Here is a 21,226-nt window from a genome sequence, read left to right on the forward strand (position 1 = left end):
GGTTTAGGCTGGATGTTAGGAAGAAGTTCTATACAGAGAGAGTGATTGCCCATTGGAATGGGCTGCCCGGGGGAGGTGTTGGAGTCACCATCATTGGAGGTGTTCATGGGGAGACTTGATGGGGTGCTTGGTGCCATGGTTTAGTTGTTTGGGTGGGTTTGATTTGTTGATGGGTTGGACACGATGACCTTGGAGGTCTCTTCCAACCTGGTCTGGTCTAGTCCTGTCCTGTCCTGTCCTATTCTATTCTATTCTATTCTATTCTATTCTATTCTATTCTATTCTATTCTATTCTATTCTATTCTATTCTATTCTATTCTATTCTATTCTATGATTCTGTGAATTATTGATACCTGCTCCTAAATTCCATGTAAATTGTCATTTTTATCCCTAAACATGTAGCTTCAACGAGATGACAACAATACTAAATAAACTACATCAGTGTTTGAAGTTAGATTAGTCCCCTACATTTCATTTCGTAGAATATTATATGCCAATAGAGTAACCTTTAAAGTGCTTAAAAAATTTTGGTGATAGGACTAGGGGGAATGGAATGAAGCTGGAAATGGGGAGATTCAGGCTAGATGTGAGGAGGAGATTCTTCCCCATGAGAGTGGTGAAACCCTGGAATGGGTTGTCCAGGGAGGTGGTTGAGGCCCCATCCCTGGAGGTGTTTAAGACCAGGCTGGTTGAGGCTCTGTCCTGCCTGATCTAGTGTGAGGTGTCCCTGCCCATGGCAGGGGGGTTGGAACTAGATGATCCTTGTGGTCCCTTCCAACCCTGAATGATACTATGATACTATGGTACTAGAACCCTGATTTATTCATAGACTTAACATACACAGGAAATACCAGAAAGCCTGTAGGACATTCAAGGAATTCTTTTGGTACTTCGTTTGATGCGAATGAAAAATAGACGTGAAATACAGATCAGTTTTAAGTAAACTTTGACTGGAGTCACTGAACATTCTTGCAACCTTAACAGCAGCATACAGCTTTCTGCTTCATGCCAGAGAAGATTTTCAGAAACTCTCACGGATGCATGAGAACATGGAAAAGCTCTATCAGAATGTGATGGGATATTATGCCCTTGATCTGAAGAAAGTTTCAGTGGAGGAGTTCTTAACAGACTTAAACAACTTCAGGACAATGTTCATGGTATGATCTGTTTATTTTACGCCTAATGTTTCTTAGGAATTATTTTTGTAACTCTTAATTTTCTTCAGGTATTTCAGAACAAACAGAAAATAATTTTCTCCCTTCTCAAATAGTATTCAGTGCTCTCAGAGGAGAGAGACTTGGGGGTGCTGGTTGACAAGAAGCTCAACATGAGCTCTCAATGTGCACTTACAGCCCGCAAAGCCAATCGGATCCTGGGCTGCATCAAGAGAAGTGTGGCCAGCAGATCAAGGGAGGTGATTCTCCCCCTCTACTCAGCTCTGATGAGACCCCACCTAGAGTACTGTGTCCAGTTCTGGAGCCCCTATTACAAGAGGGATCTGGAGGTGCTGGAAGGTGTCCAGAGATGGGCCATGAGGATGATCAGAGGGCTGGAGCACCTCTCCTATGAGGACAGACTGAAGGAGTTGGGGCTGTTCAGTCTGCAGAAGAGAAGGCTCCCAGGTGACCTAATTGTGGCCTTCCAGTATCTGAAGGGGGCCTACAAGAAGGCTGGGGAGGATCTCAGGTAGTGATAGGAGTAGGGGGAATGGAATGAAGCTGGAGGTGGGGAGATTCAGGCTGGATGTGAGGAGGAGGTTCTTCACCATGAGAGTGGTGAAACCCTGGAATGAGTTGTCCAGGGAGGTGGTTGAGGCCCCATCCCTGGAGGTGTTTAAGAGCAGGCTGGATGAGGCTCTGGCCAGCCTGCTCTAGTGTGGGGTGTCCCTGCCCATGGCAGGGGGGTTGGAACTAGCTGATCCTTGTGGTCCCTTCCAACCCTGACTGATACTATGATACTATGATACTAGTATCAGAAATTTTACTTTGCACGTCCTAAATTGATAGAGTATCTCAAGGATAATGCAGTTTTGAATTGCTATTTGTGGATTACTTCTTTCTGAACGAATTAGAAATAACAATGAATCTAAGTTTAAACCCAGCCTCTTATATTTGTTTATAACTTGAAGGGGAAAAACCTGAAACCGTACCTTTTCTAAACACATCTGTGTTTGCTGTTTAAAAGATGATTGTTATTTACTTATAAATATTCTAGCAATTATTCTCTATTTATAATGCAAATTCTTCCCATGCAAAATCCAAACCCAAGATTTGTTTAATTTTCATTTGCCTGCATCACTTAATCGGTATCAAGGTTGGTGTTTCTAAGTAGGTTGCCTGCTATGGAAACTCAGAGCTCCTTACTCTTACTTAAGAAAAAACCTTATGTTTTCCTCAAACTTGGTCTGTTTCTAGTGGTCTTTAATTGTCTAGGAATTTAGGTTCTATGTATTTTTAAAATGCTTATTCTCCTTTTTCCTTTAAAAAGAGACGATCTTTGGTGTGTGTGGTGGGTTGAAGTTTCCCTCCGGCATTAACTTTGCCAGACCAACTCAGTTAGAAGCAAATGAAGCTGTATTTACAAGCAAGAACTACACTCTACAATGGAATGCAATGACTATGTACAAAATATACAGTACTTACAATATTATAGAGATATTTACAATTAGCAAACAACACTAATACCCCCCCTTGTCAGAAACCAGGGACCCCCCTGTTCCAAGAGAGAAAAGGAGTGGAGATGAAGCAGTGGCTTCGACTTAACTAAACAATTTCAGCCAAGGCCAGCCAACAAGCTGATTAACCTCTCCCGAGTGAAGCAAAACACTAGAAATCAGGAAAGAAGAGAAAGAATTGTTTAGGTACAGCCCATCTTATTCTAGATACTTACCCAATTAATTGCCCATTGATTGTGGGCAATTAATTGGGTAATTGCCCATTGGAATGGGCTGCCCAGGGAGGTGGTGGAGTCGCCATCATTGGAGGTGTTCAGGAGGAGACTTGATGGGGTACTTGGTGCCATGGGTTAGCTGTTTGGGTGGGTTGGATTGGTTGATGGGTTGGATGCGATGATCTTGAAGGTCTCTTCCAACCTGGTTTGGTTTATTCTAAATAAATTTGTTTAGAATAATCTTTTGTTTTCCTTTTTACACCCAATAGTGATTTATTTATATTTCTCCTCTTTTCTGCTCAAAATCTGTACCTAAATCTTAAAGGCATAGCCTAAGACCACCACAGTGGGAGAGGCAAATAAATAGTGTTTTGTTATTATTTTAAATATTTTAATTAAATCAAATTTGAGAAACAAATATTAGGCTGATCCAAGTTGATCCAGAATAGCTGGTTTTGTGCAGTGCTCAGAACGTACTTAAAACCGTAATTGTCACAGTATACGTATCACCAAGGTTGGAAGAGACCTCAAAGATCATCAAGTCCAACCTGTCACCACAGACCTCATGACTAAACCATGGCACCAAGTGCCACATCCAATCCCTTCTTGAACACCTCCAGGGATGGTGACTCCACCACCTCCCTGGGCAGCACATTCCAATGGCTAACAACTTTCTCAGTGAAGAACTTTCTCCTCACCTCGAGCCTAAACTTCCCCTGGCACAGCTTGAGACTGTGTCCTCTTGTTCTGGTGCTGGTTGCTTGAGAGAAGACACCAACTCCTCCTGGCTACAACCACCCTTCAGGTAGTTGTAGGCAGCAATGAGATCTCCCCTGAGCCTCCTCCAGGCTAAACAATCCCAGCTCCCTCAGCCTCTCCTCACAGGGCTTGTGCTTGAGGCCTCTCCCCAGCCTTGTTGCCCTTCTCTGGACACGTTCAAGTGTCTTGATGTCCTTCTTAAATTGCAGGGCCCAAAACTGAACACAGTACTCAAGGTGTGGCCTAAACAGTGTAGAGTACAGGGGTACAATGACCCTGCTCCTGCTGGCCACACTATTCTTGATACAGTCCAGGATGCCACTCTTAAACTCATTGTTATTTAGCAGCGCTTTGTCTTAGAGCAGTCTAAGGCAGACATCTAGACACCTTCGCAAAAGTATTTTTTCTCTCTTGTGTTCTGAACACTTGGCTGGCAAGCAACTCTTTCTCAGTGATGAAATGGAAGAATAAAACAGCAAGTTCCCAACTGCATATGAATTTATTTGTATAACTTGGAAAAGGTGACTCATATCACATCTTAATTTCCACCTATTTTTTTTCTGTCTGTAAAATTAGCACTAATATTAACCCCTGCTTCACAGCAGTGTTATAAAGATAAATTAGTCAATGCTCTGAAACAGTTAGATGTTATTGATGAGCATGACAGAAGAAGCCTTGGGGAAAATTAATAATTGCATTTTGTGGAGCACAGTTTGAAGGCTGTATGTAAAAGGTGTGGAGATAAGGCATGAAATGCCCTATTATTCAATTACACTAAAAATATTGAGTAGCTGCCACACTTTGAGAGGTTTGGGGAAAGATTTTTTAAATGCCTAGTGTGATACACCTGAGGTCTGATTTTCATGATTGTTTAGCATTGCTCTTGATTACTGACAGAAAGTGAAGCTGGCTGACATCCTAGGAAACTGTATTGGTTTTAGCTGGCTGGCCCTACTAGAAAGGATGGGGACAGGACAGGATACCTGTGCCCCCCCAACGTGCACACAGTGTCTCAGTGAATGCTGGGCAGTAGACAGTTATTCAACACCACACTGGCATCATGCTCACTGCAAAAGGGAAAGGCCAACTGGGACTGGGGATGAATTGTGTTCTACATCTTGTAAAATTTCCTGTTGCTTTTTCCCCGCTTCCGGTTGGGGGGCAGCACTTTTGTGCTTTGGTTCTCAGATGTGTGTGGCTCATGTTTTTTCTGTTCCCTTGCTGCTACATAGACCTTTTTTTTTTTGTTGTTTACTTTCCTGCTATCTACTACAGACAGTCTTCCTTATCTTAACTTCTCTTGGGTTCTTTCCTCATTGCCCACCTGGAGGGGGTGGTGTGGAAACCCGTCTGTTGCCAGAGTACTGCCAGGGCTCAGCTGCTGGCTGAGTCAAAACCAGGACAGAAACTTAACTCAAAGTACTTAAATTTAGTGCTGAAAAAAAAAATTAAAAAAAATTCTTAGAATCTAAAACTAAAAGACTGCTTAAGTCACCAGTAGGCGTGGGACAGTGAAGTTCAGTCATCTTTGTTGTCAAGCAAAGATGATAATTTATGTACAGTACTTGCCTACTTATAATCATAGTATCATGCTATCAGTCAGGGTTGGAAGGGACCACAAGGATCATCTAGTTCCAACCCCCTGCCATGGGCAGGGACACCCCACACTAGATCAGGCTGCCCAGAGCCTCATCCAGCCTGGGCTTAAACACCTCCAGGGACGGGGCCTCAACTACCTCCCTGGACAACCCATTCCAGGGCTTCACCACTCTCATGGGGAAGAACTTCCTCCTTACATCCAGCCTGAATCTCCCCACCTCCAGCTTCATTCCATTCCCCCTAGTCCTATCACTACCTGAGATCCTGAGAAGTCCTTCCCCAGCCTTCCTGTAGGCCCACTTCAGATACTGGAAGGCCACAATGAGGTCACCTGGGAGCCTTCTCTTCTGCAGACTGAACAGCCCCAACTCCTTCAGTCTGTCCTCATAGGAGAGGTGCTCCAGCCCTCTGATCATCCTTGTGGCCCTTCTCTGGACACGTTCCAGCACCTCCATATCCCTCTTGTAATAGGGGCTCCAGAACTGGACACAGTACTCTAGGTGGGCTCTCAGCAGAGCTGAGTAGAGGGGGAGTTGTTGTTCTGAAATAATAAAAATGTTTTACATATTTTTTTTAAAAGCATGTTTCAATCTGGAGGCATAAACTTCAGGTTCAGAGCTAACTTTGGACTGCACTTTGTACTTTGGTGTTACTCAGCAACTGTAACAGCTGTTATTCACACTCTGTGAACACCAAATCCAGAGCACAGTTAGCCAAATCCAAAAAAATGATTGAAGCACCTTACCTTCAGTACTTTATCTCCTGAGCTAAATTACTGTTACAGTCAGTGGAACATCTTAAGTATCAGACATCTCTGTTAAACTCCTGTGCTTTCACAGCACCAGAGGTACCACTAACAGGCTCATTCCTTTCCTTGGAAGTTTAGCTTTCTGAAATAAGACAAAGCAATTGTAGTATTACCTCTTCTTGTGTCTGTTTAATGGATAGATTTTTTTCTTGTGCACTGAAGGAGAGCAAGGGAAAGAGGCCCTGAGTAAAGAACTCTTATGCCTGAGACAGTACAGTATTCCTATTCCTATTCCTGCACTCTTATCCTCTGCTGCAGATTGCTCTGCCGATTGCTCTGCAGCAGAAACATGCGTTGTGGGTTTAAGTTATGAGTCTTCTCAAGTACCAGAGAGGTGCAGGGAGATGGACACCAGAAAAATGTAATTTTTTGTTATTTCTTTCCATAATGCCTGCATCCCCTCTCTATAAACTGACTGCAGAGTTAATTCTGCCCTTTTTCTTCCCTCTCTCTCTGCTCCCAGCTGCACGCAGACAGTTATTTCTGGTTTGTGGGGGAGGCTTGCTGCCTGGCTTGGCCTTGGCAAAGCTAATTTTTAGCTGCACCATTTGGCCTGGTTGGGGGGGAAGGCAGGGTGGTTGGGGGGGAAGGCAGGGTGGTTGGGGGGGAAGGCAGGGTGGTTGGGGGGGAAGGCAGGGTGGTTGGGGGGAGGCATTTGAGATCTGGGTTTTGGCCTGGTTTGGGTGGAGGCTTTGGAAAGTTTTGGCCTAAGGAGGTTCTGTGGTAAGCTCAGATATGGGAGCTGGGTTGAGGCTGAATATGAATTTGTGTAGTGTGAATGCTTACTGTGTATGCTTTTGTACTGGGGATACAGATTTGGGAATAGTACTTCCGTTTAAATTTCCAATTCTTTCCAAACCTGTGTGGAGCAGGTTTTTCACTCCTCTGGGAAGGCATAAAGAGCATCTATCTCGCTCCCTAAACCTAAGAATTGACTTAAAGAACCAGAGAAGAGCAACCTAGGAAGAGTTTGTTTCATAGTCTCTACTTTTATATTCTGTAAATACCTGAATGGAAAGCAGAAGCAATCCAAACACAAGAATGCCTCCATCTGAGAAACCATAGGCCTTGATATTGTATGCAAAAGGCACGTACTTTGGTAATTCTTCTGAAAGTTAACTTTGCATGCTTTGCCTTATGCTAAATGTAGTGCTGCTCATGTACAGCAGATGCAGCCAGACCACGCTTAACTTTATAAGCCTTTTGAGCAAGGAAGTGTTAAGACATTTAATCTTTCAAAGGCAAGCAGAGGGAGAGACAAATATGTGTATGTCTCAGTCAACTTTGTGACAATTCTTGTGACAGTTCTTTTACTTTAGACACTTTTTTTTTTAATGAAAGCATACAGAATATCTAGGATTTGGCTCTAAGGCATAGATCTCTAAACATTGGTATCTGTATGTGAGCTTGTGTCTAATCTTGTGTTCTAGTCAAGGGAGATGCATACGCAGTAAGTTTTCAGTTGGTTTAAAACAGAGTTAGTTCGGTGACAGATACAGTTAGGGGAATTTGGGGAGCTGTCTACCTGGTGTCTCGAAGCAGACCTAGCAGCAGAAGTGCCTGGTATCCCGGAGAGGTGTCTTAAATTGTACACACGGCATCACCAGCCTGAAATTCTAAGTTGTGGTACAGAACTTATGGAAGACCAGTTGTCGTGATAGAGAAAAAAGTGGGAGGCAAGCTGTGGTACTCAAAAGCATCCAGTTTTCACTGCATATGAAAGTCTGAGCTACTAAATCAAGGCCAGTTGATCAGTGTGATTAGAAAGGAACAGACAGTTACATTTGGATTACTGCAGTCTGAGACTGAGGCCTACTGATCTTTTGTGGGCTAAAGTAGATGCAAAGTAGAAATTTCACAGTATCACAGTATTGCCAAGGTGGGAAGAGACCTCGAGGATGCTCATGACTAGACCATGGCACCAAGCGCGATGTCCAGTCCCCTCTTGAACACCTCCAGGGATGGTGACTCCACCACCTGCCCGGGCAGCCCATTCCAATGACCAATGACTCTCTTGGTGCAGAACTTTCTCCTCACCTCAAGCCTAAACTTCCCCTGGCACAGCTTGAGACTGAGTCCCCTTGTTCTGGTGCTGGTTGCCTGGGAGAAGAGACCAACCCCTTCCTGGCTACAACCACCTTTCAGGTAGTTGTAGAGGGCAATGAGGTCACCCCTGAGCCTCCTCTTCTCCAGGCTAAACAATCCCAGCTCCCTCAGCCTCTCCTCACAGGGCTTGTGTTCAAGGCCTCTCCCCAGCCTTGTTGCCCTTCTCTGGATTCGTTCAAGTGTCTCGATATCCTTCTTAAACTGAGGGGCCCAAAACTGGACACAGTACTCAAGGTGTGGCCTAACCAATGCAGAGTACAGGGGCACAATGACTTCCCTGCTCCTGCTGGCCACACTATTCCTAATGCAGGCCAGGATGCCATTGGCCCTCTTGGCCACCTGGGCACACTGCTGGCTCATATTCAGGTGGCTGTCGATCAGCACCCCCAGGTCCCTCTCTGTTTGGCAGCTCTCCAGCCACTCCCACCCCAGCCTGTAGCTGTGCATGGGGTTGCCGTGGCTAAAGTGCAGCACTCAGCACTTGGACTTGTTGAATGCCATCCCATTGGACTCTGCCCATGTGTCCAGTTGGTTGAGGTCCCTCTGCAGAACCCTTCTACCCTCTAACTGATTAACATCTGCTCCTAACTTGGTGTCATCTGCAAATTTGCTGATGACTGACTCGACCCCCTCATCCAGATCATCAATGAAGATGTTAAAGAGGATGGGGCCCAGCACTGATCCCTGGGGGACGCCCCTGGTGACTGGCCAAAATTGTACTTGTTATTGAACCACAATTTACTTTTGCCCATCAGTTTAGTTTACAGAATGCCCAGTCTGAAAACCAGAAAATAATGTATTAAAATTAATTGAATCCAGACTTTACCATTTTGTAGAAGGGTTCTCACCTCTTCCCCCAGCATGAAGAAAATTAGCAGAGGTGACTCTGGAGATGACACTGTGGAAGTACAGTTTTGCTTTGTTTAAAAAGCCCATTTCATTATTGTCATTTTTCATGATTGAAAGCTTGTTGATCTTCAGTTATCAAAGGCAGGTGTTTCCTCACAGGATTTATGTGATTGCTTTTTCCTGCCTTCGGTCACTATTTATTGCAGTGATGCTACAAATGGTGCCCATGGAAATAGCGCCGTAATCCACATTCATCTGTGCCTTGTAGTACTCTCCAGTCCATTCTCATTTTTTTCTTCTCTGAGTGCAGGCTAGACATTTTTCTGCTTAAAACAACATGAGACATTAATTATCCCTGCAAACGTGCAGACTCTGCCTCAGACCTTGTGAAGATGTTAGCTGTTTTGTAGGAGGTGACACTTTCATCTATTGTGAAAGATGAGATTTTGTGTGTAACTGCATTCTGAAAAGAGAAACTTTCCGTGGTGAAGGATAGGTGCATGACATGTTACATTTAATGCAAGCCACAGGAGAGCACTGAGAATTTACCAGGGTACACAGATAATACTAAAAATAAAAAGATAATCCTCAAATAGCTTTGTTTAAAAAAATGTATGAATATTAGTAAATGTGCAGATGACACCAAGCTGGGGGCAGGAGTTGATCTGCTGGAGAGTAGAGAGGCTTTGCAGAGGGACCTCAACAGGCTGGACAGATGGGTAGAATCCAGCGGCATGAGTTTTGACACATCCAAGTGCCAGGTTCTGCACATTGGCCACAACAACCCCATGCAGTGCTACAGGCTGGGGTCAGAGTGGCTGGAGAGCAGCCAGGCAGGGAGGGACCTGGGGGTGCTGGTTGATGATAGGATGAACATGAGCCTGCAGTGTGCCCAGGCAGCCAAGAGGGCCAATGGCATCCTGGCCTGCATCAAGAACAGTGTGGCCAGCAGGAGCAGGGAGGTCATTCTGCCCCTGTACTCAGCACTGGTTAGGCCACACCTCGAGTCCTGTGTCCAGTTCTGGGCCCCTCAGTTTAGGAAGGATGTTGACTTGCTGGAACGAGTCCAGAGAAGAGCAACGAAGTTGGTGAGGGGCTTGGAACACAAACCCTATGAGGAAAGACTGAGGGAGCTGGGGTTGCTTAGCCTGGAGAAGAGGAGACTCAGGGGTGACTTTATTGCTTTCTACAACTACCTTAAGGGTGGTTGTAGCCATGTGGGGGTTGGTCTCTTCTCCCAGGCAACCAGCACCAGAACAAGAGGACACAGTCTCAAGCTGCACCAGAGGCGGTTTAGGCTGGAGGTTAGGGAGAAGTTCTACACAGAGAGAGTGATTTCCCATTGGGCTGCCGGGGGAGGTGTTGGAATCACCATCACTGGAGGTGTTCAGGAGGAGACTTGATAGGGTTCTTGGTTGCATGGTTTAGTTGATTAGGTGGTGTTGGATGATAGGTTGGACGCGATGATCTTGAAGGTCTCTTCCAACCTGGTTTATTCTACTCTATTCTATTCTAATACACAAAATAACAATTTTTAAAACTCTGAACCTCATAGTTCTCATTTGGCTTCATTGACAGCTTTGAAGTATTTATGTTTGTTTGTTTGTTTTCATTTATTTTATACTTCAAAATAAACAATGGTGTGCAGTTATTAATCAGAAAAGAAAAACTCATAAGCCCAGTGAATTCATACCTATGTGGATAGGAATCATGCACAGCTAAGTCACCTGAGCAGCCTTGTTTTGCCTGGTACAGAAGCAGCATGGGAAACAAAAATGTTGATGCTATTCTAGAAGTGCAAATAGCAACATGCTTACCATTTTATAAAGGCAGGTGGTTTAGATACTTTGAGTTCTTCCTACATTAATGTGTGTGTTTTTAGGAGGTATTTCATGCTGAATTTATAATAGAATAAACTTATTTAGAATAGAATAAACCAAACCAGGTTGGAAGAGACCTTCAAGGTCATCGCGTCCAACCCATCAACCAATCCAACCCACCCAAACAGCTAACCCATGGCACCAAGTACCCCATCAAGTCCCCCATGTGGGGGACAATGAATATGTTTTTAATGTATTTTATCCTGAATTTGCTTCTCCTTCTGGATAAAATATTCTAAATATGGAATGGAAAATAGCTATTTGGGTTGATAAATGAAGGTTGGTTAGGAGATGTGATTTTACAGCTGTTTCGTAATTTTTAGGGCCTCACTTTGTTTTTGCTGAGACTTCACTTTTAATAGAGGGTTTTGGTTTTTTTTCATAGCAAGCAGTAAAGGAGAATATGAGAAGAAGGGAAGCAGAAGAGAAACAGAGGCGTGCTAAAATAGCTAAGGAGAAAGCAGAAAAGGAAAAGCAAGAGAGGCAACAAAAGAAAAAGCGCTTGCTAGAAATGAAAACGGGTAAGTAGGAAATGCACTTTACCTTGGGTTTTGCTGGAAATGAAGCTGCTATTTTTTCATTATCTGCATGTGCTATGAGAAAAGATAGAAGAAATTAATGTTTTTCACACACTAATGTTTACAGCAAGAAAGTTCTTAAATTTGTTAATGAGCCTCTAATTGCCTGTTTTCCTCAAGCAATGTTAGAAGCTGTGATGGTGCTTTGTGTTTTTCCATTAGAATGTATGCAACCTTGTGCAAGTTCAGTTGTATTTAAAACCTCTTCCATTACCTGCAAACAGACATTTTTCCAAATCACAAAGCCATTTTCTTTCTTGTAACTAAGGTTGCATATTAGTTTTTCTTCTCAAAGCGCTCCAGACTGCTCTTTGAGTATGTCCGTTGCTCTTTCGCTGGGTCCTTATTGCGATGCCTGAAAAGAAACCTCAGCCATGCATTTTTTAAGTTACTCATTTATGTTGTGTTGTCTTGGGGCAAACCCCCTCCCCACCACGCGCAGAAATGACGACTCAGACAAATGGATTGCAAAAGTGATGGAAAGTTTAAATAGAGTGCGTGCGGAGAACTGGAAACACAGTGACAAGAAGAACCCCAAAACAGACTCAGAAAGATCCCATCCCCACCTGAGGGTGCACCCAAAACCCCCAGGGCTCCTCCTTCCACCCCCCACTGCTAGGCTAATCTCAGCTGGCCAGATCTGAGACTGCCCATCCCCCCGTGGCCTTGGGCCTAACCAGGCCCATGGCCGGGAGATCTCTTCCCCAGTTACCAGGTGGCGGAGAGGAAGGAAAGAGGAAGTGCCAGACCCCGCCATGAGACTTATAGTGGTGCAAGGGATCATGGTAGGAAATAACCTAATTTCCTGTGTCCACCCACTGGGCTGGACTTTTGGACACAGGAAACACCCCTGTAGCAGAGGGCACCCAGCCAAACTACGACATGTCTTTTGTACCAAGAGAAACAGCAGACACTCTTGAGTTCTTTACCACTAAAAAAGATGTCTGATGATCCTCTATACTACTGTGTTTTACACCAGACTGAGCTTCTGGAATCCTTTTCAGAATGGTACATGAATGACTTACTGGGTACATTGTCATGGGTTACTCTCATTTTCTTTCTGAGCAGATCTTGTTAAACACTTCTCCACTCAAAGCCAGTTGGCACCTTTGGCATAAATGATTATGTGTCTCTTCTACGCTTCACTAATAGCAAGAGGAGGTGTGTGTTTTGCTCTGAAGAAACTCTGAAACTAAAGTCTTTGATTTATTTTTGTAAGAATGTATGTGTCTTGAGGTGTATGACAAAAGCTTTCTTTTAAGATAGGAAACCAGATGGCTGCCCCCTGAACACAGAATTTCTAATTCTTCAGAGTTAATTCAAGAACCCATCAGAAAACTACCAGTGACAAACTTTTAAAGCTCACAGAGGATAGGGGAGGTTGCAGCAAACTAAGAAAGGGCATGCATTTTCCTGCATTTTCACACATTGTTGGAAGTGTTTCCAAAGAGGTTAGATAGTCTTCTCTCAGACACATGTGTATGATTGATAGTACTTTGAATGGGAAATTGATAGTCTTTCAGGCAAAATTAAAGCTCCTCTCAAGTCCTGTTATTCATAATGTCATGTTCAGGCTTTCCAGAATGAAAGTGCCAATGTTACAGATTTCTGAGTCATATACCATGTCTTTGTAGGCCTCTGGTAGATTAACCTGCTACTTCAGTTAATATAGCAGGGAACTATGTATTTCTTATCTATAGATCAGCAGAGTCATTGAGCAAATAACTGCTTTGTCTCTTAGTGGCTTGGTTTTTCACTGCATCATGTACATGTACAGAGTTCTTGCTCTTGTTAACAGCCTCTTGAGGTTGAATGACTGATCTAAACAGTAGCAGATGGGTAAAGATGATGTTAGGGTCACTTGAAGCTAGAAATGTCTTGAGTCTGATAGTCACTAAACTGGCCACTGGTGAGTTGCTTTTTGTTCTGCAGAGCTCTTTGTGAGGTTTCTTTTGCTTGTTTGCAATGTCACTTTAAAAATCTATTGCAAACCCCAAATTCTGGCAGTGGAAAACACATGCTGTAGATCTGTACATCAGTCACAAAAACTTTCTATCTTGACTTGCTGAGAAATTTATAACCAGGTCTTCCTGTCTGTCTCAGTCCAGAGAGAGAAAGAGACTCAGTTCTTTTGAATATTCCTGTGTTATGAAATTAGAGGCACAAACAAGGCCAAAATATCAACAGCTAGGCTATTTATTAGCAGACTAATGTGGATGGAACAGATGAAGGGAGAGAGAGAGGGAGGAGGAAAAGAATTATATTACCACACCCCCTACTCCCCCAAGATGGTTTGGGTCTGAGGAAGGGTGCTGCCGCTTTGGCTTGGAGGAGATGTCATCCTCCTTGGCTTGTGCTGTCTGCCATGGAGGATAGGATGGAGAGATACCAAAGTCCAAGTCCTTCTCTGAGCAGCCTCTTCAGTTTCATGAGTTGCAGCAGGCAGAACCTAGGACATGGAGAGAAGGTACCTCCTGGTCTGCTGCCTCCAAGCTACATGGTAATGTCTTTTTCTTCTGTGTCTGTCCTTTTCTCTCTTTGTATTTTCATCTTCTCCGGTTTTCTTCTCTTGGGCAGGCATTGCTCAGGTCATTTATACAGTATTTGACTCACAGGTTTTTTTAGGTATGTGTCCAGGTGTTGTTCCAGGGAATCTTCCTGTGTATTCCTTGTGTGCATACAGGGGTCTGGCAGAGGGGAGGCATCTGCCTCCTCCTTTGCCTTTTACATGCCCATATACACAATACATATCAGGGACTAATCCATTGTCCTTTCACCATCCTCCCTTTCCAGGATAGCTGATGGGTAGAGATGATCTTGTCTATGCACATTCTAGAGAGTCATCCAGTGGCATTGTCTGGGAGCAAAGATGATTTTCATCTTTGTTGATTCACACCAAGAGAGAGAAGATTTAGTCTCTTACACTGTCATAATACCAAAACACTCCTACCCTGGAATGTGACTGTGGAACACCTGATTTTTGCTGTATGTAATTTCTTTATTTGGTGGCTGGATCAGATTTGAATTTGTAGAAGCATTATTTCAATTATTGCTTGAATAAAACAGCTGAAAACTCTGAAAACTCACCATCCTAGGAAATATCCTCTGGGATTCAAATAAGTGCATGCTTGAAGAAGATTAGAGTGTATGTACTAACTGGTTCTTCAGGATGGGTTTTTTCCCCTCTCAATGAACACCTCATAGTATACTCAGAGTTTGCACTCTTTATTTTTTGGTGGCATTGTTCTTTCACTGAAAATGACCTGAAGGTTAGGAATGTCACCATCATTGGAGGTGTTCAGAAGGAGACTTGATAGGGTGCTTGGTTGCATGGTTTAGTTGATTAGGTGGTGTTGGATGATGGGTTGGACAGGATGATCTTGAAGGTCTCTTCCAACCTGTTCTGTTCTATTCTATTCTAATCTATTCTATTCTATTCTATTCTACTCTACTCTATTCTACTCTACTCTACTCTACTCTACTCTACTCTACTCTACTCTATACTATTGCCTGTGTATCACTCTGCTGTATACCATTTCAGAATTTCTTAAACACTTCTCTTAAACTTTTCTTTATTAAAAAGAAAAAGAAAGGAAAAGAAAAGAAAAAAGCAACACAGTCACGAAGCCACAACCCAAAACAAAAGAACAACAACAAAGCACGCACACACACAAAAAGAACAAGAAAAAAGCCCGCAAACCAAACTCAAACCAGCTACACACATGCACAAAAAGGCCAACAAAACCACGCAGCACTGGTTATTCTTATAACTGAATCTTAGCATTATTTCACAGAATCACCAAGGTTGGAAGAGACCTCAAAGATCATCAAGTCCAACCTGTCACCACAGACCTCATGACTAAACCATGGCCCCAAGTGCCATGTCCAATCCCCTCTTGAACACCTCCAGGGATGGTGACTCCACCACCTCCCTGGGCAGCCCATTCCAATGGCTAACAACTCTCAGTAACTACTAATACCTACTCAAAGCAGTCAATCCTTAACATCTGTGTCCTTAGTTTAATGTGAATGTAAAACTCCACAGAGCTGGTATTGTAGAGTTGTCAATGGTGGCTACCAGTTATGGCCTTAGTTGACAACATGTTGAAACTTGAGAGGTTTTCATCAAGTGAGACTTGAACTGACATGGTTTGTTGTTTGTTTATTTTTCCTCCTCTACCATCTTATTTTTCCTTCTGCACACCAAGTTTGGGATCATATCTTTTTATAAAAGGGTTTAGTTCCTGGGTAGCTCCTGACCTTTTTGTCTGTCCTTGTATTACAGGATGTAGAATTTTTCAAAGGGTATTAATTCCCCAGGCCACAGCAATGCCTTCAGCTGGATGTTTTTCCCTTGCTTAGCTGCTGATTCTTTTCTTAATGTAAAAGCAGGCTTTTCCCAGTCCTTGAAGTGGTGCTTTTTTGTTCAGTGACTGGCCATTAGTGACCAGTTTATGGTTCTGCAGCTTCAACTTTCATCCTGTGCCCATACCTTTCAGGGCCTCAGTGCCATCTAGGTCCTAAAAATTATTTGTATCATTCACAGTTTCACAGATTTCATCAGGTTGGAAGGGATTTTCAAAGGTCATGTTGTCCAACCCCCCTGCAATGAGCAGAGGCACCTTCAACTAGATCAGGCTGCCCAGGGCCACATAAAGTCTGATCTTGAACGTCTCCAGGGCCTCAACCATATCTTTGGGCAACCTGTTCCAGTGTTTTACCACTCTCATTGTAAAGCAGTTCCTCCTGATGTCCAACCTAAATCTATCCTGTTCCAGTTTAAACCATTGCCTCCCATTTTGTCTCTACAAGCCCTTCTAAACAGTCTTTCCCCAGACTTCCTGTAGGTCCCCTTCAAATATTGAAATGTAATTAGGTCTTTTCAGAGCTTTCTCTTTTCCAGGCAAGGTGAACAGCCCAATTCTTTCAGCCTGTCTTTGTAGGGGAGGTGCTCTGATCATCTTTGTGGCACTCCTTTGGACCCAATCCATCAGGTCCACATCTCTCTTGTGCTGGAGGCCTCAGAGTTGGGCACGGTACTCCAGATGAGGTCTCACTAGAGCAGGGTAGAGTGGAAGAATCACCTCTCTTGACCATGCTGCTTCAAATGCAGCCCAGGATTTGACTGGCCTGTGGGCAGCGAATACACATTGCTGGCTCATGTCCAGCTTCAGTTGTAGGGATTTCCTCCACCAAGTTTCAGTGGTGGCTATCAGGTTATCGTTTTCTAGCCACACCTTAACTTCCGACTTCTGTTTGTTGCCCATATTGTGTACATTCATGTAGAGGCACTTAGCTGGGCTGTTGGCTGCATCACTTTTTTAGCAGAGCTCCCCTTGAATCCCTTGAGGTGTTTTGTGGGAGTTTCTTTGCTGGCTTCTACTGCCTCTGATTGTCGCAGGCTAGCCTAATTTTTTCTCCACACCACCTCATGTCCAGTTTGACACCTGATCAATGAGTCCTGCTAGCCCCTGGGCAATGACTCCTTCTCTTTTTCAAAGGTAGCTCCAAACTGGTGCCAACAAGCCTGCTCCTGTGTCATCTAACCCATTTTCAAAGAATGCAAAGTTTTGATGCTGATACCAGACACAGAGCCATGTATTGATGGAATGGATTTGCCTCTTCTTTCCGGTGTCTTTGCCCACAGCTGGAAGGTGGGAGAAAATACAACCTGTGCCCCAGATTCTCTCACTGTCCTAGAGCCCTGAAGTCATCATTCTAAGATTGGTTTGTTAACCACTGGTCTTATTTGTAATGCAGACATTTAGTTTTTCCTAGATTCTCCTAGATACTGAAAGTTCTTTGCATATCTTCAGCTTTTATCTGCTTTTGGAAGTTTTGACAGTGTAAGGTAGAGGAAGGCGTGATCATTTCTTTGTGTGAAAGTGCTCTACATAATACTGAAGAAGTTGTTACCTGTTTGGAGGGTATTGCTGGCATAGTAGGCCAATGGCATCCTGGCCTGGATCAGCAATAGTGTGGCCAGCAGGAGCAGGGAGGTCATTCTGTTCCTGTACTCAGCAGTGCTTAGGCCACACCTTGAGCCCCGTGTCCAGTTCTGGTCCCTTCAGTTTAGGAAAGATGTTGAGTTGCTGGAATGTGTCCAGAGAAGGGCAACAAAGCTGGTGAGGGGCCTGGAGCACAAGCCCTCTGAGGAGAGGCTGAGGGAGCTGGGGTTGCTTAGCTTGGAGAAGAGGAGGCTCAGGGGAGACCTTATTGCTCTCTGCAATTCCCTGAAGGGAGGCTGTAGCCAGGTGGGGATTGGTCTCTTCTCCCAGGCAACCAGCACCAGAACAAGAGGACAGAGTCTCATGCTGCAGCAGGGGAGGTTTAGAATGGATGTTAGGAAGAAGTTCTTTACAGAAAGAGTGATTGGCATTGGAATGAGCTGCCCAGGGAGGTGGTGGAGTGACTGTCACTGGAGGTATTTAAGAGGAGACTGGATGAAGCACTTGGTGCCATGGTTTAGTTGATTAGATGGTGTTGGGTAATAGGTTGGACACGATGATCTTGAAGGTCTCTTCCAACCTGGTTAATTCTATTCATTTAATTTTTTACTTACAAAATTATCAATTCCATCCTAACTAATGAAATTCCATATTTTTTTCCACTAAGCAGTGAATGATATTTTATTCTGTCCTCTAAATACTGTCTGGACTACAAAGTGATGATATTCATCATGAGGTGCTTTGTCGGTAAGATTGCTTTCTGTGATTCTGTGAATCAAGCCAGTTCAAACTACCACATACTATCATTCCAAAGGTAAATAGCCAGTGGAAGGGGATCTTTCTGTAAGTGCCACTTATCTGCATACTATTAGCATTCAGATCTGTGCTTTCTCATGCTGTTCTGATTCTCAGTAGAAAGCACACCAATCAATTATTTTGATCTTATCACGGTGTAAGGAATTCTATAACTGTGATAACACCAGGTAAATATATTGTAATATAATTGAGAACTCCATCATTGTGGCATCTTCTTTGTGTCTTACTCTGAATACTATTTAAGTAACAACCTGCTTTAATCAGTAGTTATTTACAAAGGCTGCCCTTTCCTACGCAGAAGCAGTGAAGCCATGCCAAAATGATGCCTTAAACATCCATTCTGTTACTCAGTTTCCCTTTTATCACAACTAGCTCACAATCCAGGTTTCAGTTCATTTAGACAGTGATGACCTTTTTTTTTTGTAGTCAATTATGCAGCATTTATTTTTGCATTATGATGTTTTGGGGAAAAAAATTCTCAGAGGCTCACGAAGAATGTTTTAGGTTTTGATGTGTAGCCTGGAGAAGAGGAGGCTCAGGGGAGACCTTATTGCTGTCTACAACTCCCTGAAGGGTGCTAGTAGCCAAGTGGGGGTTGGTCTCTAGTCCCAGGCAACCAGCACCAGAACAAGAGGATACAGTCTCAAGCTGCACCAGGGGAGGTTTAGGCTGGATGTTAGGAAGAAGTTCTTCATAGAAAGAGTGAATGGATGCCCAGGTGGTGGAGTCACCATCACTGGAGGTGTTTAGGAAGAGACTGGATGGGGTGCTTGGTGCCATGGTTTAGTTGATTAGATGGTGTTGGGTGATAGGTTGGACTCGATGATCTCAAAGGTCTCTTCCAACCTGGTTAATTCTATTCTATTCTACTCATGTTAGTACTAAGTGGGTAGTTCACAGTAAGCCCATGGCAAGCTTGGAGAGTAGATCTAATTTTGATTTATGCCAATTAAAAGGAAAAGAAGTCCTATATATGAGGAATGAGTTCTGCCAGACATTAACCACAAATCCACTGGAAAGGACTTGTCACCTGATGTGTCACTAAGTATGGAGGTTGTTTTTCAGCTGCAATTATATTGTCTTGACAGTGAAGTATAAATCTGAGTAAATTGCTGAGAACAGATGGTCCCTCCAGAATAATTGTCACATTTATACTTGAAAATGGTACAGAGAATGGTAAAATAAAGGTATGCTCAATTAAAAAATAAGTAAATCTGGCCTGAGAAACAACATGTGATAAATCTGTAGCAGCCACAGCGAAAGATTAGATACAGCAAAACCTTAGTAAGTCTCACACTGTAGGATGTTCAGGGATATTTTTAGTGCAAACAAGGTAAAGCTGATCTGAATGCTTATTAATTAAAACAGAACCAATAGTCATAAGTCATATTCTAATAAGATCTCAAAGGTGCTAAATCTTCTGAAGCATGGAGGTGCAGTGCATGAATTTGTTGGCAACCCATAGGCTCAGAATGCAGCAGCTGCTATTTGTTTTTACTAAGCAGTAGCTCCAAAAGAACAAGAGCTTGAGAAGAAACAATTATTTTTCTTTCTGTTTTTTCTTTTTTTTTTACTTAGAAGCTTTGGAGATAGTAGCTGAAAGGCATTTGTGAAACTGAGGTTTACACAAAGCCTCTGAAAAAATAAATAGCAGCTGTATTTGAGAGAGAAATAGTCAAAACAAACTGAACCGTTGAAAAAATTAAGGCTTATTAAAGTAATGTCTGCAGATAAATATTCTCATAAGATGTGCCATTTATGTTGTAGCAGCAGAACTTCTAAACAAATGTGAAAAGAATGGTGCAAACTTAAAATGTCATTATCATTAAAAAAAAATGATTGCAGTCTCTGGGGCCATCATTGGGGTTAAGAGCTCTAACATTTATGCAGATAGGAGGAGGTTTAATTTCGTACTCCCAAGTACTGCCTCGCATCTCCTCCATAAGGAGGTAGACATCAGAGCTTTCTTTAGGCTCTCACTCCTGCTATGTCTAAATCCTTTTAGGCTTTCTGGTTTCTCTGAATCATCAAAAGTTCCCTCTCTCAAATTGCAGAGGAGGGGAGGAATAAATACCAAAGCATACCCTCCAATGCTTTTATTTTTACCTCCCTTAGTCCGAGATTGTAAAAAAGCCAAGAACCTCCTCTGTAATTGTTGGAAAGCTAGCAGAAAAGAAGGTCATGTCTCTGAGTCTTCCTTCAAACTGACTCTACTGCTGCTTCTATTTCTATGCTGTTCACTGTGACACTTATCTTCACTCAGCAATACCTCAGTGGTTGTACAGAGGTATAGTCTTGTTACTGCATGCCAAAATATTCTTGCTGAGAGGCTTACTGACAGAAGTGACTTGACTTCTCTGACAGCTTCTATCCATTGGAAGCTATTAAATGCAAATACAAAGTCTTTGCATCACAAAGTGCTGGATTCAGACAGAGACCATTCCATTCATATTCTATGCCATTGCATATTTGTCTTGTCCTTGCTTGACACTGGCTACTACTGCATGAAAGGTGCAGACCTTTCATCTGACCCTCTGAAGTATTATTGTGCATTTACAGCCGCCCAAACAAAAAGTGTCTCACCTACCCAAATCTGTCCAGAAGCTTGACTTTGACTAAGGTCAGTCATGTAATCCAGTCAGAATTTTGTCCCTCTACTTCAGCCCCTCATCTCTGTAGCACAATTGTCAGTATGAGTGGTCATTCTGTGTGTTTTCTGATTTATAGGTTATTTATAAATATGAATGGAAACAGTAATGTCTTTCCATGTGCCCAATGAACTCTTTCAGAAGCACATGCTGACCAAGAGACAAGTTGTGACTCATCCACCTCCCTGGGCAGCCCATTCCAATGCCTCACCACTCTTTCCATGAAATCTTTTTTCCTAATGTCTGGTCTAACCCTACCCAGTCACAGCCTGAGGCTTGTTCTACCACTGTTCTACCACTTGTTCTACTACTGATTACCTGTGAGAAGAGACCAGCACTAATCTCT

General features: G+C 43.2%; 1 protein-coding gene across 2 annotated transcripts in view; it reads left to right on the plus strand.

Moving 5' to 3' along the window:
* DIAPH3 (diaphanous related formin 3) overlaps positions 1 to 21,226 on the plus strand; it is a 326,528-nt gene that overhangs the window by 208,709 nt on the left and 96,593 nt on the right. For both annotated transcript variants that reach the window (XM_068158905.1, XM_068158906.1), the window contains 2 exons: positions 993 to 1,157; positions 11,276 to 11,411. In XM_068158905.1, the coding sequence (XP_068015006.1) occupies positions 993 to 1,157; positions 11,276 to 11,411 (301 nt within the window). The remainder of the gene's footprint in view (positions 1 to 992; positions 1,158 to 11,275; positions 11,412 to 21,226) is intronic.

The sequence above is a fragment of the Melanerpes formicivorus genome, unplaced genomic scaffold (assembly GCF_026170545.1).
Source record: "Melanerpes formicivorus ecotype bairdi unplaced genomic scaffold, bMelFor1.0.p_v2 SCAF_44, whole genome shotgun sequence".
Lineage (NCBI taxonomy): Eukaryota > Metazoa > Chordata > Aves > Piciformes > Picidae > Melanerpes > Melanerpes formicivorus.